Below are 12,867 nucleotides of genomic sequence, written 5' to 3'. Positions count from 1 at the left end.
ACTTATTCAGATATTCTTACACAGGGGTGGGGAACCCCTTGAGTGCAGCCTACAGTGCACTCAAATCTGTCTTGCAGCCCCTTCTCCTTTCATCTGCTATGAAGTGTGTTTTTAAAGAAGCCTTCATTCCTGCTGCGTCCTGTTCTAACCAAGGACACCAAATGAGCTAGAGGAGGAGAGACTCTATCGTTCTGCTCTGCCCCTTTCCCTCTTTGTTGATTACAAAGGGCTGGTGTCTACTTTTTCACTGTGACAGACTACCTCTGATAGAATGCAGCTCTTGAGGTAAAGAATGCAGCTCTATCCTACTCTTAAGGAAAATTGACAGGGAGTAACTCTAAAATAAGTCAAGACATACTAGGGAAGGCCTCAGGATTTGGTTACTGCCTTAAATGCACTTGAGCTTCCCCTGCCTTTGTTGTTCATTTATAGCAGTAGATGACAGTTTGTGGAAAGGTGTTATTTTGGTGCTGTCATTCTCTGCCCATACAGCAAACTAACACTTTGCACTCTTTGGATGTGCTCTTTTTCATTCAGCCTGTGATAGCTGTGTAATTACTTTGCTGAAGGATTTGAGTACAATGGGGGACGAACTCCGTCTGATTAAGTCTCAGATGCAAAACGTCAATGCCAGTGCCCACACATTGGGGCAGATGAAGCATCTGGAAGACCGCATCAAGGAACTGAAGGTAATGTTGAAAAGCTGGCATTTCCTTACGGGGCTGAGAGAAGAAATAAAGAAATAGGTTTCAAATTAACTACACAATGTGATGACCTTTAGAAGCAGCTGGGCAAGATCCACTTGTCTGTGACGTGATCCCATGTGGCTGAGGTTGGACTGATGGAGCCAGTTGCATGGTCCTGTGCCGGTTCTTTGGGAAAGACCATGGCAGCCCAGTCCACATCATCCTTGGGGGTCCCTTATTGGAAAATTCAGTTAGTCACAGCATAGCTCAGTCTTCCCCAGACAGTGGTCCCATCCCAGTGATGGGAGTTGTAGTCCAACAGGTTCTGGAGGGCAGGAGGTTGGGGAAAGCTGGCATAGTTGCATGGTTAGTGCCCGGCACTGGCAAGGGGGAATAACTGTTGCCTGCTATACTGGCTGCAGATTCATTGGTGAGCACAATTACCATACTGTTCCGTGTATATGATGAGGTTTTTATTATTTTTTGTTAAAAATTGGGGGTCGTCTTGTACACGGATAGTGCATAGCGGAGGGTCATGTAATTGGTTGCATGGAGCTGGAGATTGTCAGTGGCTATTGGGTGTCTTCTGCTAGCAAGGTGACAGACAATAAGTGGCATTTGCATGTGAGTGGCAGTGTATGTCAGGTGGGTGAGCATTTTTTTGCAACCCCTCCTTAAGAAAAGCTCAACAACTCTGGGCAATTTCCCCTCATTTTATGAATTTGGAGTCCCCCAAAATAAGGGGCGTCTTATACACGGGGGGCTGTTATACACAGAAAAATACGGTAAGTGCAGGTGCTTGTCTTTGAAAACCTACATTTTGTGGGACCCCGGTATCTGAAAGATTGCCTTCTCCCACATGAGCCTGCGCTAGGAACAACCAGCAGGGTAGGTGTCAACATAGCAGTGGGGCCTGCCAGAGCACTGGAATGCTGGCATTTGCCCAAGGGTGCCATATTTTGGAGCTGGGCCTGCGTGGAAAGAGGAGCTTCCCACCTTCCCTTGTTTCCAGCTCCCATCAGCCCCTATAAACAGCAGGAGCAGGAACAGTGGAGGAGACTCAAGGACAGGTGGTTTACCACCATGGCAAGCAGTGTCTAGCACTGGCCGTGACACATGGTCTATGATGGTTGCTGCTGGCCCGTCAGCAGCCACATGACTGCACATTGCTGACTTAGCAGCCCCTGTGACTCCACCGCCCAATACCCATCAGGTCCCCTGGCCTCAGCTGCTAGGCGTTGAACTGACAGAATTAATTAGTCCTGCGTAGTGCCATAAGGGACCTATTTATGCTCTGCTTTATTGAAGGTAGGCTTAAGGCTTGTCTGTACGAAAGCTTTTCATGGCCCCAGTTCATCTCTTTAGCACAAACCCATAAGTTGGGAAAGTAAGACACGCTGGGTGGAATTTTGTATGCTCTGTCCAAGTAGATTGTGGCTTTGCCTGTCGTCCGTCTCATCCTGCTATGATGCCTGAACTGATATTCTGAATCTTTTCAGTCTGCCACATAAACTGTTATTAGTGTGGGTTATAGACAAGCTAGATGCCGAATACTTTAAAGGCATTGGATGCACCAGATCTTTGAATCTGTTCTGACTGGCACCAAAACTCTAAATATATTTTTCTAGGAAGTAACAGCTTGCTCCAACGCATGTTTCCTCTGAAGTACATCAAACCGAGTGTAATGAGAATTACTCCTACATGTATGGGTGTGATTGCAGCCTAAGTCTTTCAGTTGAATTCTTTCCTATGTAAATGACTTAGGATTCCTGTCTAGGTAAAATATGTTTTGGCCCAAACTCATGCTGAATTCAGATACAGTTTTCAGCTCAGTCAGACATCCCTTTCCCCCTCTTTTTGGTGGCCTTTCTTTTCAGATTCTGTTGAGCCGCTATCGTACTGTTATTACGACTCACGGCCCAAAAGTGGATGAACTGGAGACAGACCTGCTCGACCTTAACCAAAATGTTAATGCTCTAAAAGAAAAGGTGAGCTGTTTACATTTATATATATATATATATATAAGAAGTGCTGGAATTTGCTGGTCAGGAAATATCAGTGCCTTCACTAAAATTCTAATGGAAAGCCTAATTTCTGCCTGAAAGACTTTTGATCATGTATGGGGTATTAAATGTCATTTACCTGTGTTGACTGTGAGAGATCCCAGCCAGAGGAAGCCCCCTTTCCCTTGCATTAAGAGTTCTGAGTGGAGTTACCCACAAATGGCAAGTCATGTGGGCACTGCCAGGTGGTATTCTGCCCTGCCAATTAGCCGAGAAGTGAGAAACAGATGCCCAGGGAGGAGAGACAATAATAGCCACATAAGGTGATCAGAAGGAAATAAAAAATGTGGTGTGAGGGGAGGAAAGAATGAAAGAGCTCAACAGAAAGAGGAGAGCTAACAGGGGAAAGGTGAGGAGAAGTGACAGACAGAAAGCTATCCTTGAGGAGGATAGAAAGAGAAGACAGGAAGACACATGAAAGGAGGCCACCAGATAGCATACTGACTTGAACATCCCCAGACTGCAGCTACAGCAAAAAAGCTGGAAACTGGAGGTCTGAAGGCAGTGACATTAAAGAGCATGCAATGGAAGAAAAATAAAGGTGTGAGAGGGGTGAATTGGGTAGGTCTGCAACCTGGAGGGTTCCCTTTGGGATCCCTATGATGAGATCCTACAGGCTGAACACTGTGCCAATATCCTGGTGGGGCTTATTTATAATCAAAGACCTAGTGCTCCCATTTAGGAACTGCCAGCATTTTCCAGAGGACACAGGTGGAGAGGTATCCCTGTAACTGAATATGTTGTTGAAAAGCAGAACCAGGAAGCTTCCAAGAAGGTCCCAATTGTGATATTGCAGAGGACATAGCAGAACTAAAGATTAATTGTCCTTCTGCTTGGGGTGATCCATGCTGCCTGGGCTACTCCACCATAGATAACTAAAGGAACTATGTATGTAGTTTGGGGAACAAAAGCATTTATAGCTATCAGAATAAATGTCCTGCACACTGAAGCCAAGGGCAACATGACACAAACACTTCTGATATTTTCTCTTGCAGAATCTTAAGAATGACCAGTAAATGTCAAATTCACCAAGTTTCTGAAATCTGTCACGACTTAACAAATTTTGTTAAGAATTTACTATATCAGAAACATTGAATTGTAGTAGCAAATACTTAAAAAAAAACAAATATTGATTTGTGCTCTCTTGTTTTAAAACTCTTACCTCTTGTCAGGCTGAAAGCAATTACAAGAAAGCAGAGACACTGTTCAACAAATTTAGTAAGACTAATGAAAGGGGGAAAGACTTGATTTCCAAGATACAAAGTGTTGCCACCAATATTAACGGTAAGAGTAATTGCTGATCTCCTACATTATTTTATTTGATCACAATCCTGTTTTGTGGAGATAAATTCCAGCTGATTTAATTCACTATTGCAACTTGATATACCACGTTTCTCTGATTATGGAGTATTGTTATAAAAGGTCAGGTTTACATGGACCAGTGGTACCAAATCGTATGGGAAACAGCCTTGCTAGAAAAGCTAACCAATAAACTGAAACTGACACGGGGACAAATAGAAGAGGATACCTTCTATATGGCTCCCCTTCATCACATACACAGGCCAACAAGACAACAGCAAGAACCCACCAACAGCATACAAATCAAACTGTCTTACTTGGCCCAACAAGCCCTCCCCATCAATGCAAACAAACCCCATTGCAGACAACCAACCATACCCTGGACCTCAAACCTCTCTCACTACGAAGAAAATGTAACAAGCAAATGGAAAGAGAACCTATCTAGTTGACGCTGACCCAAAATCCCACACATACACTGTAAAAAATATGAATTTCACCACCCGCCCTCCTCTCCTCCCCAACCTTATACTGTAAGGTAAAGGTAAAGGGACCCCTGACCATTAGGTCCAGTCGTAACCGACTCCGGGGTTGCGGCGCTCATTTTGCTTTATTGGCCGAGGGAGCCGGCATACAGCTTCCGGGTCATGTGGCCAGCATGACTAAGCCGCTTCTGGCGAACCAGAGCAGCGCATGGAAACGCCGTTTACCTTCCCGCTGGAGCGGTACCTATTTATCTACTTGTACTTTGATGTGCTTTCAAGCTGCTAGGTTGGCAGGAGCAGGGGCTGAGCAACAGGAGCTCACCCCATTGCAGGGATTCGAACCACTGACCTTCTGATCAGCAAGTCCTAGGCTCTGTGGTTTAACCCACAGCGCCACCCGCGTCCCTTTACCTTATACTGTACTCAACACTAATGTCTCATAAAAAATGTGACGGATCTGTAAAAAAGACTGTGCAACTTGAAAAAAGAGACAAGGCATGTACTTTTGTAAGACAATAAAAACTTTAATAAAATAACATAAATAAAAGGTGGGGTTTATGAGCAGTGGCTTTAGATGTGCTTATTGATGAGAAAATCTTATGAATTATTATTGCCCTACATTAAGATCTGACATTATGCTTGCTTCAGAAGTGTTATTGAAAATGGCATCTTTGTGGTAATTCTCCTCCCCCAATTTGTAATGTGTAGAATGGAGTGAGGAACCTCAGGCCTGGTGGCCAAATGTGCCCACCTCCCACACCTCTTTGTCTAGGCCTCAAAACTCTTCCTAGGCCATACTCTTCACTGGCCCTGCTTCACGCCCAGACTTCTTTTGCTTTATTGCAATTGCAATTTAACTCAGATAGTCCTATTCCTTGTCTGGATCGAGGATAAAGGAGAGTATACGAATATGTATATAACTATCCTACTGTCCTAAAGTAACTTTCACATTTGTTGCTTCAACTGCTTTTGCCTCTGATTCTCCCCACCACGAGCATGTTGCCCAGAAGGGAATGCCGCCCTCAGACTGAAAAACATTCCCTACATCTGATATAGAAGTTCAAATCCCATGGATTGCCCTCATGATGCTGCCCTGCCCTGCTAGGAGCTGCCAAAAAAGTGAAGGTGTCTAGGAGGATGATCTGTGCAGTAAAATACTCTTAAGTGATTCTCAAACTTCTTTCTCTGGGTCACACTTTCAGAATAAACATCTAATTTTTTTATTGATAAGAAATACATTGGAAAACAAAAAAGAAACAATTCCGAAGCAGTGCTTGATTTATAACATAGAACACAACTACTTTATAATATGATCATAGGACACCACATAGTATAAAACAATACAGCTGCATAAGAACATGAATCATCCCCCTGAACACTTGATGCTCTTGCTCTCATTTTTAGAAGAGATCTATCCATATTATGAATGAATGAATGAATGAATGAATGAATGCTATTTTATACTACAATGAAATGTGCAAATGTTTCTTTGTCCTTGAATCTTCCTGCCACACTTGCCATCTCCTCCTGCCACACCCTTTGAGAACCACTGCTTTTAAGTAGAACAGCTAAGGAGTGGACAACTCACCAGGGGAAAGTTGTTTTGGCATCATTCCCTTGGCAAGATAGACATAAGCACTCACCCCAGTACCTTACTAAATAAGTGGGATATAATCTGCATGTTAAAAAGCAGGTTAACACCCCACCCCACCCCAACAACAGTCAAAGTGATCCAAAGGCAAGGGCTGTTGCACTAGGATCGTTTGATGGATTATTTCTGCATCATTGAATATGTGTTGAATGGAAAGTAGAACCTTTCAGGTTAAGAAAAGAAAACAACACAACACATGGCTCTGAGAAAAAGTATCTGTCAGAGTATTTTGTTCATCTGTGTTTTTTCCTTGTCGTAGTTCTCCTGGATCAGATAACTGGTACTTCTACAGCAGCAGCTCCTTCACCTTCAGGAGACGGTGCCAAAGAGCTGGCTCGAGCTCAGCGAATGATTAACGAGATGAGAAACCGCAATTTTGAGCAACAACTAACCGAAGCAGAAAAGGAGAAAAGAGAAGCCCAACTTTGTAAGAGCATAAAGACTGTATGCATAGATCCTGGGATAGAAATGACTCGGAATAGATTTGCTAGAATGAGGAGGACCGTTGTCTCCTTTGGAAATCCCCAGTGGAGTTGTAAACAATGTGGAACTGAAAGTGGTCTTATCATGTACGATCATTCTGTAGCTAACATGAGGTGGAGAAGATGAAGATGAAGGTGGTAGGCTTGGGGACAGGAGTATAGCTGGTAAGATCAGAAAATGCTGGACCATGAAGAAACTATCTGAGGTCCATAAGTCCAAGGAGCAGGTTAAACAAATCCTCTTGGTTGGATGTGAAACCTCCATCCTTCAGTGCTTACTGCAGCTGGGCCTATAAGCTTTGTGTTTTAATTTTTGCATTTCAAGAAGTCAAGGTGAGAACTTCTTTTCTCTTTCCAAAACTGGCAAGCAGTGATATGTAATGTCCACTCCTTTTTTCCTCACTTTGCCTGCAACAGATGTGTATTCATCATTTGCTGTTACACAATTTGGTAAAGAAATTGTGGAGAGAATGCAAAATACTTAATGATGGCAGGATTGTACAAGAAAAGCACGTAGTACATAGTACATTCTGGGTGCCCACTAAAGGTCTTCTTGTGAATTGTAGCAGTAGCATAATTTTGCATTCATTGGCAAGAACAGAGCAGGACTAGTGACCAGAAAGGACTTAAGCTAGGTGGATGCTATCTCCTTACAGCAGTATGGATAATCAAATTTGTTCTTATTATGCTATCCGATAATCAAACTTTATCCATTCTAATTCTCTCCATAGTGCTGGAGCGTGTAAGGACTGAACTACAAAAGCACCAAGCAAAAAACCAGGGACTTATTAAAACCATAAGAGAGTCATTAAATGAGTATGAATCCAAGCTCGAAGACCTTCGGATATCTTTGGAAGAAGCAAAAGAGCAAACAAAGCTGGCTGAAAATTTAAATGGAAATAATCAACTCCTTTTGGAAGATGTTAAGGTGATACCACTTTTATTTATTTTCTTTTTCTTTTTTAAAAAATATTTAATAGATGAAGAATATGTGAAATTCCAAGTCGTTTTATCTGGCCTTATCAATAATCTCTCTCAAAAGGATACTGTGAAAGGCTGATGGAATAAGAAACTGCTGCTTTATTTTGCTTTTTGTTTCTTAATAAAGAAACAAAGTTTAGTTTCTCTGGAACAGTTATATGAGGTGTAATTTAATTGTTCAGCCTGCCCAGACCTATTCTTTGTCCTGAAATTACCTGGGATGACCCAATGATACACAGACATGTCATAAATTGTTCTATCCTGTTCTGCTTTACTTTTGTGCCAAATGCCTATATAGGAAACAGTTACCAGTAGGTAGGTAGTTAATTAGTTACCTATTAATAATAATAGTAATCGTTTCTAGTTTAGGAAATAATTATCCAGAGATTTCAGGATAGGATAGTCTTCAGTTATACAGCAATACCTTCACTTGAAAAATAGGTGCTGTGCTCACCATGAAGTTGTTACAGTAAGTAACACACTTTTTAACAAAGAAGAGATGCCGGTACTGCGTACCCTTGAGTACCCCCTGGGGCGCTGGATGTGAGTGAGGAAGGGCTTTCTCCTTCCCTAATCCTGGACCAACCCTTCTTGGCTTTCAGGAAGCTGGGTCCAGAACTGTAGAGCACTGATAAGGAACCCCTGCAATGGCTGCTGTAGAGTGCTAATAGGCATAAGCTGCAGTCCTATATGCACTTACCTGGGAGTCAGACCCAATGAACTCAGTGGAACCTAAATCTGAGTAGACCGTGCAAAGGCTTGCACTATGAATTTTCTATGTCCTCCTCCCTTCAGTTAGGGTTTGCAGGATTCCTAATCAGAATCTTTACTTCTACATGCCAGGTTACATTAGCTATGCAGCTGTGCCTTTAAATACAAAGCTGTCTGCTTGTATTGTACACAAAGTGGCAGTGGGAGTGGTGGCGGTACTCCTGGCCTGGATTATAAACCATGGAAAGGGGGGCCTTTAATCTTTTGTCCATACTATGGTTCTGAACTGAATACGAGCCCCATGCCTGTAATTTGCATTAGGTGAGGAAAGTCTCATTTGCTTCAATGGGAACTTCTTCCCTATGCAAATTGCAGGCATGGGTCCCAATCCGGATTAGGCAATTCATGCCAAAAATGAAAACCCTTCACTTAAAGCTATGATTTAGTAGATGGTGTAACATGTTGATTGGCCCTAAGACACATGCTTGATTTAGGATCAGCCTGCCTTTGGGTAAATGCAACCTGACCATTAAACAAGTTATACCTTTCCCCAAATTGCACTTGCACCTGGAGACACCCTATGGCTAGATAGTGCCCCTTGTTACTATTCAGAAAGCTATGTTACTTATATCTCTGCCAATGAGAGCTGCATTTAAAAATTGAGTCTCCTCTTCATTTCTTTGTCAGAAACGGATTGATGCAATGACTAAACAACAGACTAATATCTTGGATCTTCTGAGTTCTGCTGAAGCATCATTGTCTCAAGCAAACAGTGTGTTTGGCTTGCTGCAGAAGAGCAAAGAGGTACTGAAGAAGTAATGCTTTAATTCTGTGAAGAGAGAGAGAAATCATTGTAATGGAAATAAAAATCTATTGCAAGTAATGATTTGATTTTGTAGGCGGTAATAGCTGCTCACAAAATACAAGTTATATGTTGAAAACATTTCCCCCCATTTCTGTCTAATCTTTTGTGCTTAATCCTCTGTGCTGTGCTCAAAGCACCAACATTTGCATGAAAAGCTGAAGCACACAAAAGACAGAATTGCCATTTATTTCCTCTGCTTTTATAAATCTGTCTGGGTCACAGCAAATAAAGTGACATTTGCCTTCAAACTTCAGGAATATGAAAACTTAGCTGCCCAGCTGGATGGCGCAAGGAAGGACCTAAGTGAAAAACTGAAGAGCCAGTCTTTATCGGCCAGCAAGGAACCTCTAGTAGTGAGAGCAGAAGAGCATGCCAACTTTTTACAAGACCTGGCAAGAAAACTGGATGAGTATGTTTTCATTTTTGCAGATGAATAGCTAGATACCATGTATCTTGCTAAAGAGCATTGTATACTGTATTGTGCTAAAGGTAAACGGCGAAGGCAAAAGAAGAGGAACTTGTTATTTATATGTGAGAGCAGATTCATGGATCAAATGGGAGAGGTTCTTATACTGAATCATGTTCTAAACCCCTTTTCCTGCCCTTCAAGCCCACACCAGCAGAAAGGAAGGTGAACATGCAGACCCAGCTCCATCAGCCAGCATGGTAGGACAAATGTCAGGGTCCTAAAGGACCCACCGCAACTGACACCAGTCTCTTTTTTTGTGTCCTTCTGCCTTTTGGGGCCCAGCATTCTAAAGAAAAGAGGTAGTTGCAGCCTCTTCCATGTTTAATTTCTGTGGCACCCCTGATATAGGGACCAGAGGCATTCTGAGGAAATTAAAATGGCAGCTGCTTCACCTGGAGCTTCCCTTCAGAGCTCTGGGTTGCCTCCTGCAGCCCCTTCCCACTTGTAGGGTGGGTTAGGGGGAACCAGGGCGGTACTTGCCCAGGGTCCCATGAAACTGGTGCCAAACCTGCAGGCATGCTCCCTTCAGATGACACCTGTGTATCAGTCACTTTCCAGAACGTGACCATATCTTTAGAATGCCAGAGGGGTTCTGATTTTTTATCGAAACTACACATTGCAGTGTAAATTTGCCAGCCTAAATTAAACACTGAACCAGCTACAGGGAAGCATGCTTAAGTCTCACTGCTTTCAGTGGGAAAGTAAAGCCAGCATTTAACTAGATGGAATTGGTGGGATTTGAAAGCGTTTTGCTTTGACCAGGAGTGCCAGCCTGGCCCCATGGGTACCCGGAGCCGTGGGTGTCATGCAGTGTGCATGGCCCTGGCACTGAAATTTGTGGGTGCTTGGGCACTCAGGGAGTTGGCACCTATGGCTTTGGCTGCCTCTCATTCTTTCTCTTCTTTCATAAAAGTGTGTGTGAGTGTTTCAGTTTTAAATTCTGATTTAAGCGCTTACCGTACCTCATGTAAACATTTCTTGGGGATTGGAGTGGTCTCTTTGATCTACAGCCTCATGACATGAATTCTCAAGGTAAAAAAGGGACTACAGCAGCAGAGTGTCCCTACCCAAAAAGGGCACCTTAAAGTACCATCTGTTGGACCACTTGTGTTATTTATATGATGTATACTTTTCTGTCGGGCATTTATGAGCAAATCCCACCAAAGGAGCAACCAAAAATATTTTCACCATACATGGTCCAGATTGCTAGATTTTCTGCTTTTCTCCCCACAGGATCAAGAAAAATGTCAGCGATGACGAGCTGGTGTCCTGTTCTGTGGCAGCAGCTACTGCCTACGATGACATTATTGATGCCATCAAAGCAGCAGAGGTTGCTGCCAACAGTGCATCCAATGCTGCAGACTCAGCTTTATCGGTAAGAGTATTCTGAAATCACATCAGAATTGTTTTTTAGCCATTGGATTTATTTCTTCTTATTTTAAATAAAATGCGCAGCCCTTAAGGTACAACCTGACAGCCTGCCTGTTAGCTGAAGTTAGCCTTGGAGGAAAGCCTGCTTCCACCTCTCCACTTCCAGGATCTCTTTGGTCCCACCCCTCTCTCCTGCCTGCTGTCACCAAGATTCCTATTGGGCCTCATAGCAGGTGGTAAAGGAGAATGGGCAGAGGAACCGCTGAAGCACCAGAGTGGGGGACACCGCCCTGCTCCTTCTTGTTGTTTTTGTTCTCTTAAGGTGCTTAGGCTAGAACATGGCAACTCTTAGCTGGGTATTTAGATAGAATTTGAATGTGAATTCAAATTCACAGCTTAGTATCTTGCATGATTTGGAATGCTACTGTTGCAAATATGCTACACACATACAGGTTTGTTTGTTTGTTTGTTTGTTTAATGCAGTTAAAAGCAATGATTGATTGATGAAAAGTGAGTTAATAGCACTCCAGACTCATCAGGGAGATAGAATGGGAAGCTTTGATCCTAATCTTACATATCTGAGGGCTGCCTACATTTTGTTCAGCTTAGCTGTGATTTTTTTAAATAAAAAAGACACCATCTCATTTCATCATTACAGTACTTTAGATATTATAGAACTGATCTAGGCAGATTCACAATACGTTCCAAGGCAACATTCTGACAATTCTCCAAGCATCTCATATTCTGAATAGGGCTTGCATGGAAGTATCTTTAAAATGAATGGAGATTGCACAGTAGCAGATGTTCATGGACTGCATCCAACAAAAATAGAAAACACCTGGCAGAGATTAAATCCTCCTGATTGTGTGCACTGCCTCCTTTGACTTTTTTTATGTATCCTATCTTCCCTTATATGAAGACTTTACATGGCAATGCTTCATTTTCAGACAGTGGAGAGAAAAGACCTAGCTGGAAGTGCCAAGAGACTGAAGACCAACAGCGGCAATCTGTTAAACCAAGCACAAGCTGCACAAAAGACCTTACAGGGTATCTTGAAAAGCAAATAAATAATGTGCAGGTTCATAAAAGTTTTGCCACCATTCTGGTATTGTTGCTTCATGTCTCATTAAGGGTTGAGTTGCACCATCTTTATTACTGCAATGTTAATGGTGAAAGACGTTAGTATGAAACTGGCAGTTTTCAGATGAGCCAATTACTAAGTAACAGTATCAGATGAAAGACTGGCTCGTTTTGAAGAGTGGGTGGCTTTGGTTACTTGGGAACAATTTTGGAGAAACAGATCTCTCCGCTTTGAAGTGGTAAAAGTAATGTTTGAGGGCTTTACCACTTTAGAAAGCATTACAACCTTACAACCTTTCAAAGCTGGGAATGGGACAAATCTAGGCAATGCAACAATTTGATCTGGCCTGCAGCAATTTTAACAAGATGAAATCAAAGTCAAGGAGGGAAATTGCATGTAGCTTGATCAGCATGCTTCTTGACTCATGAGAAAAAGGATATCATTCAAAAACGGTTGGGAGTCATATATATTTCTGTTTGAGGGATTTGTGCAACATCCTGATTGATATCTACTTTATTGCAGACCCTGACCCACCAGGGATCAGGGGTGTGCAGCCAGAAATACTCCCAGTGCCCAGGATGCTATATGCAGGATTGAGGGATTCTGAGAATAGTTGGGTTTCAGTGATTAAAATCATGCAGTTCCAGTCCACTCATAAGACATGTGGCACCCTCATCACTGTTATTGGCTATTAAGGAGTAATATGTATTCCAAATATCTCTGTCC

The 12,867-nt window shown here is 42.6% G+C and overlaps 1 protein-coding gene across 1 annotated transcript in view; it reads left to right on the top strand.

Annotated features, from left to right (window-relative positions):
- The window catches only part of LAMA3 (laminin subunit alpha 3), a 130,263-nt gene that overhangs the window by 93,809 nt on the left and 23,587 nt on the right, over positions 1 to 12,867 (top strand). The window contains exons 47-55 of the mRNA XM_081919177.1: positions 538 to 689; positions 2,564 to 2,674; positions 3,922 to 4,033; positions 6,441 to 6,608; positions 7,395 to 7,591; positions 9,043 to 9,159; positions 9,475 to 9,629; positions 10,923 to 11,064; positions 12,008 to 12,107. Of these exons, the coding sequence (XP_081775303.1) occupies positions 538 to 689; positions 2,564 to 2,674; positions 3,922 to 4,033; positions 6,441 to 6,608; positions 7,395 to 7,591; positions 9,043 to 9,159; positions 9,475 to 9,629; positions 10,923 to 11,064; positions 12,008 to 12,107 (1,254 nt within the window). The remainder of the gene's footprint in view (positions 1 to 537; positions 690 to 2,563; positions 2,675 to 3,921; positions 4,034 to 6,440; positions 6,609 to 7,394; positions 7,592 to 9,042; positions 9,160 to 9,474; positions 9,630 to 10,922; positions 11,065 to 12,007; positions 12,108 to 12,867) is intronic.

The sequence above is a fragment of the Podarcis melisellensis genome, assembly GCF_964234715.1.
Source record: "Podarcis melisellensis genome assembly, chromosome: 7".
Taxonomy (NCBI): Eukaryota; Metazoa; Chordata; class Lepidosauria; order Squamata; family Lacertidae; genus Podarcis; species Podarcis melisellensis.
The sequence above is the reverse complement of the archived record's forward strand: the minus strand, read 5'-3'. Positions and strand labels throughout refer to the sequence as shown.